General features: G+C 41.9%; 1 protein-coding gene across 3 annotated transcripts in view; it reads left to right on the top strand.

Annotated features, from left to right (window-relative positions):
- enox1 (ecto-NOX disulfide-thiol exchanger 1) overlaps positions 1-5,102 on the top strand; it is a 95,530-nt gene extending 90,428 nt beyond the window's left edge. For all 3 annotated transcript variants that reach the window (XM_015051837.1, XM_015051838.1, XM_015051836.1), the window contains exons 14-15: positions 1,885-1,970; positions 2,572-5,102. In XM_015051837.1, the coding sequence (XP_014907323.1) occupies positions 1,885-1,970; positions 2,572-2,703 (218 nt within the window). In that variant the 3' untranslated portion in view covers positions 2,704-5,102. The remainder of the gene's footprint in view (positions 1-1,884; positions 1,971-2,571) is intronic.
- Positions 5,103-5,981: the final 879 nt, after the last annotated feature.

The following is a 5,981-nucleotide window of genomic DNA, read 5'->3' as shown; positions in this document are numbered from 1 at the left end:
CAACTCACGTTTTGCAGTAAAACTTATTTGTGCTTGGATGAGTTCTCCACCCCCCCCCACGGCTGTATCAAAATGAGCGTATTTTGCAAAACTGTAACAGAATTTTTTTCGCACACGAGTCACATGATGAACAACCAGATGTTGCTACTGAGGGAAACCACAAAGAAGACGACGACAGGAAGTGCGTAGGAGGATGACGTTTTTTAACGACTTATCGCGTGAACAAACTTATCCACGTCCGATTTTAACCGCATCTCTAATTAAATGGAAACACCCCAATTGAGAAATAGTTTTTTTTGACATTAGCGGAATATCAACAAATTTGTTATGGAAACACAGCTGCTGTCACACACCCATTCTTGGTGAAATAGTTTTCTTGGCCAAATTTGAAAGTCTAATTTATTTGGAACACAACAGAACCGGCCACCTGTCCATCCTCCCCTCAGCTAGCAGTCGCTTTCTTTCCTGTAACGTCGTAGAAACAAATCTCTGCTTTCAGGAGACGAAACGCCCCGCCCCTCCTCCCCTCACCCTTCAGTTCTCCTCCGGTGGCGTTGCTCCATGTGAGCTGGTCTGGTGGAAGGAATTGAATTAGGGCCACTGCCTGTAATTGCCAGAGTCTCGCCACATAAATCAAGGAAATAAATATTGGGCTTGCAGGATCCTCCAGGGATATGCCACTCTATTTCCTAAGCCTCCCAGTCCTCCTCGTCCCTTCCCCCCTCCCTCTGCATGACTGCTTTCTTCTGCAGGACCTCTCAGAGGTAATCAACTTGAGAGCTGGTTCTGCTCTGGCCAGCATATTTTACGGTTGCCACGCCGCCGTTTGTGTACAGCGCAGCCCTTCATGACGATGCAGACTGGCCGGGAACTTTACATTTAATATCCAGTCTGTCTCAGCCTTCCCTCTCTGTTGTTTCCCTGTTGCTCTCTCACTTTTTCTCTCTACTGGTTAAGCTAAATCCTGATGGTACATTTTGTCTTTGAAACAGTTTTACAACACTAATCACGATCCACGCCAGTGCAGGGGCGTCCAAACCTTTTGTCGCGTGGGCCAAAATTGTCGATGTGTTTAAGAAACGCTTGAAGTTTCGATTTCTTTTTGGGGCCTGTTTGAACAAATTAACCCTTTCATGCCTAGCTGCAGATATCTATCTAAAAACCATTTACTTGTGTTTCTTGTGGATTTTTATGTTAGAAATGCACACAGACCACTGATGTGGTCACTAGTGCATCATATGATACACTGCCAACTACTGGCCATTAGCTGCAAGTGCAAGAAATGTTTTGTTAAATCCATTATGGCAGACAGACAGTCTAGTGACCCCTAGAAAACAATACTGCTGATGTATTTTCCAAATAACAACTTTTTATTTGGAGAAATACAAAATTGAAATAATTTTTTATGCTTTAAGAAAATCTAAAACACTTTGGGAAAAAAAGATCTCCTGACATAAAGCATCATACTTCATGCATGAAAGGGTTCATTTTCAGTCATAAGGACAAGATTTGGATTGCTGTGTTTCAAAACACTGGCTGTGTTTAGCCAAGTCTAATAAATTGGGTCGATGCTGATTTGGGTGCAGGAAAGTCGGATTTTTGTTTTCTTAATATTTTCAAATTATTTCAGAAAGAATTTAACACCGATTTGAAGTAAGAAGTCTTCATCTTCACACAGTACAGCCCATCGAAAGAACAAGAAAAATAGGCGATGAGCAACATTAGACGAGGGTAGACAGGTGCATGCTGGGTGCCTGCAGTTGGAGGCCACACAAAATCAGTCAAAGGACCAGAAATGGCCCCTGGGCCACACTTTGAACACTCCCTGGTTGCCCTAGTGTTACATTCAGTGTTTTTTTTTGTTTTCTTCCTTTCTTTCCACAGGTATTATCTCCACCTTCCTCCATGTCCATCCGTTCGGGGCCAACCTCGAGTATCTCTGGTCGTACATTCAGCGGCTGGACTCAAAGGTATCGATGTCGCGCAGCTTTGAAAGAGTCAGTAAACATTTCTATTGAAATGTTAAACGTGTTAAAATGTATGTGATTAGTTAACTGAAATTAACACATTAAATTTCCTAGTTGAAAAGAATAATAAAAAAAAATTATCTTGTTATAAAAGGCATTTAAAATATTGATTGTGGAATGATATGATTATAGTGCAGATCAGTTCACAGTAGTTTTGATCCAATGATGTTAAAAATTGTGTCTTTTAGACGACATTTAAGGAATTTTCAGTTTTCAAAAGGGTGGAAACGATGATATAATTTTAATTTGGAGTGAGGTTTGTGCAAGTTTTGGTTGCATCTAGGATCCGGTTACTGTGGGTAAAATGTCGGCTCGTCTCTGAGGATGTTGTCACTGTCGTAACTAAACGGCAACAGAAACAAGCAAAAGAAGCTCGATTGATGATTCAGCACTGAATCTTAAACAGATCATCGCTTTGTTTCTCAAAAACCAACATTTTCTCTCAACGAGACTTAGATTTCAAGAGACACAGCAGATGCTAACATTTAGACACTGGGTTGAGCGGCTCTGTCCTCACAGCGTGTCTTCTGCTGCCCTCTGCCAGGTGTCTGCCGGGGAGCTGGAGCGCCTCATGGTGCGTCTGCCCAGCATGTTCCGACAGGAGCTGAGCGGCGTCGGGGCGACCTTGGAGAAACGGTGGAAGTTCTGCGGCTTCGACAGCCTCAGCTCGGCGTGACGCGGGGACCGCGCGCACGCCGCAGACACCCGCGATAAGACGCTCGCGCGCGTGCATGTGCTCACGCCTACGGAGGTACGGTGAACGTGGATGGAGCGCTGGAACTCCCGGACCAGACGGACGATTAAAGCCGAAGGGAAGTCCTACGGGACGTTGGAGTGAATTTGTGATCCCTCGTAAAGATGCGGTGAACCCCGACGGGACACAACTACCTTTGAGGATTAACACAAGTCTTGAGGAAGACTTCCTGGCTGTCTTGCCTTTGACAGCCAGGAACCAGGAAGCCTGCCAGCAGGAACGCCATCCACAGAAACATGGATAGGAAAACCTGTATACCAAAGTTGACCCTGTAGAGATTTCATACCAGACCTCATTTTGTTGAACTGATGAGTGCAAACCCTTTGCTCCCATGTTGTAAAGAGACTGAGTACTTTTGCCAAATTTTTTTGCTGGGTATCCAGGAGATTGAAGCTGGCAGCACTGTTAAACCAGGACTTGGAGTCGCCTGGAAAGGTGTTTGTTCATCTTTCAAACATTCACAGACACCTTTGGTGGCGATCCGGTGGCAGGTTCTGATGTTTTCTAAAGTTAAACCCGTTTCTTCATCTCCTGTAGAGTGGTCAACAGGCGTTAGGGCATTTCTCCTTTTTAATACCGGACAGCTTAGAACTGCACTGATCTGTCAGCTTCAGATATTTATTTGTGTGAACTATGAAGACTTTTGTTCTTTCAGGTTGTCCTCTCGACAGTACTTCTCTGTCCAGATTTGGTGCATTTCGTTTCTGTTGCCTTTAATGTTGAACTTGGTGTGTGCCGAAGACACCATAAATGACATTAAAGACTTTTAAGGTAAAGTTTTTTCAGAGTTTTTAATGGGTTTTTGTTGTTGTTTTGCTTTCACCCAGATCCAATAATAGCTCCAAAGCTCTGTTAGCGTAACGGCTGCAGAGGGAACACTTTAATACTTGCAACATTCTGGTCTGGTGTAAAAGTGTCAAAATAGAGAAAAATAACAGATGACAAGATTTGTTTGACTTTCTGCAGTTTAGATTTGTGGCCAGGGGCCAAACCAAAATTCGGGTCGGGCATCTGTGACATAAGCTTACGATGCGTACAACACAGAGAAAACTAAACAGGAATGCATGATATGAAGTCGTGCTAATCTGTTATACTTTAATTAGAGGAGAAGGCAGCTTGACTGCTGAAGAGATAAAGAAACGAAGGGGCAGAAGTTCCTGAGCCTGTAACGAGCGCAGCACACTCACAAAGCGCACGCAGCTCCACCCCGTTCCGCTCCTATCAATCACACATCCCAGATGATTGGCTCTTGACTCACCCAGCATTTCCAACAAGCAACAACATGCAGCTGGAAGATGTGAAACAAAAGCTAAAAACGGGAGAAGTTACACTGCTTACTCAAATTATAGTTAAAATAAAAACTTAATTAAAATGATATGTTGGGTTTACTTCAGGATACGTTAACTGGTCGGCTCTGACATAAAGTCCACAGGGTTGGGTCGGTTGGGTGGGAGCCCCACCCTGCTTTCGTGTGTGTGTGTTAGTCAGACTGAGTTAGCCCTAGGATACACAGATTGCTCCCATTAACATATTAACTCATTAAGAGCAAAGTGTGCAACTTGCTCTCGACTCTGAGTCGGGTATTATTCAGTGACTCATGTGGAGCCACAGGTCTGTTGTTTTACCAACTTCAGATTTAAGGTGACCTTTAGAAACCTCCTCTGACTTTATGAACCCCACACCAAGACAATTTTACCACCACTGAATAAAACAAGATTAAGGTGACTCAAATAATTGAAGGTCCACAACTTCTCTAAAATGTTATATGCTCCTATAAGTACTAGTATCCCAGATAAACATTAAATGTGTTACTGGTAATGAACTTGACGCTATGATCAGTTTGTTGCCAGAGTCTTGAAGGGTTCATCATCTACTCCTACAAAAAGAGGGAACTGGTTCCACAATAAAGGTCCAAAATTCAACAACACATTCATTTTCAGGCTATGAATCCACAATATGGATGTTGTTGGACCCAAGAACATCAAATGTGAAGGCAAGCACCTTAACTGTGAGACATCATAGCTGCATTACTTTGGCACCGCTGACGTAAAATTTGAGATTACAGTAATATGCACAGACCTGCAGCGTCAGTCTGATCATCAAAATAAGAACTAGTAATTCATCAGTTTAATTTCCATCAGTGCTTTTGTGGCTTCAGTCGGATGTGGAAAACATCCCTATTCAAGGGAAAATGGAGCAAAGATGACATGTGATGGTCGCAGAGCGTAAACTCAAAGGTCTAAACGCGGAGCCTCATTTCCTCTGCCAGATATTTTGGGATCAAAAATAAATAAATGGTACTGCGGAGAGGAAAAGGAAAGAAAAAAAAAGCAGATGCTCCAGGGTTTGTAATAATCCGAGCAACTACGTGTGAAAACACTGCGGGCTTCTTTTTCAGTGCCTGCTTCCTGCAGAGAAAACTGTGGACTTTGTAAAAGGATGGATAAAATGCAGAAAAACAACACTTCAGAGAATGCAGCATGAAGGGGATGAGAAGGAAAAACGGAGCAAGGTAGAATGTGTTCAGTAAAACCTATTTTTATATTTACCATTCTTTATAATTTATTATGTTTTGCTGTATGAAGACGCTTTTCACAAGAGAATGCAGGTTTTTTAAGTTCAAAGTTTAAATTACAACTGGCTTTTTCTGGCTTTGAAAAAAAGAAAGATATATTGATATCCGATATTGCTTTTGCTGTTATAGCCGATAACCAATATTTACCAATATTGTATATATTTTATATATATTTTACTACCCTTCAACACCTTGAAAATAAATGACCACCCCCACTGACTTCACCACTGCTTCAGTTAAACTTCCCACAATGCAGTGCTGCATCACTATCTGCGTTTCTGTTAAAAATAAACGTCGTTCCGTTAGTTATCGATATTCCACTAATTTAAAAAAAAAACAACACACAATTTTGCAATTGCGGTGTTTCCACTAAATAAGAAATGCAATTAAAATCACATAAGTACGTTTGTTCACGTGATAAGTCATTAAAAACATGGTGCACCATCAACATCCTATCACTTCCTGTTGTTGTCTTGTTTGTGGTTTCCAACAGTAGTAACATCTGGTTGTTGAGCGTGTGATGTGAAAAAAGTGCTGTTTTGCAAAATAAACTAATTTGGATAAGGGTGGGAAAAAAATCCCACCTCATAGTAGCACCAAAGCTTTTTTCCAAAATTGACATTTT

This window comes from Poecilia latipinna, unplaced genomic scaffold, assembly GCF_001443285.1.
Source record: "Poecilia latipinna isolate Pla-1442-1.1 unplaced genomic scaffold, P_latipinna-1.0 Scaffold1070, whole genome shotgun sequence".
NCBI lineage: Eukaryota > Metazoa > Chordata > Actinopteri > Cyprinodontiformes > Poeciliidae > Poecilia > Poecilia latipinna.
This window is presented reverse-complemented; position numbering and strand designations above follow the sequence as displayed.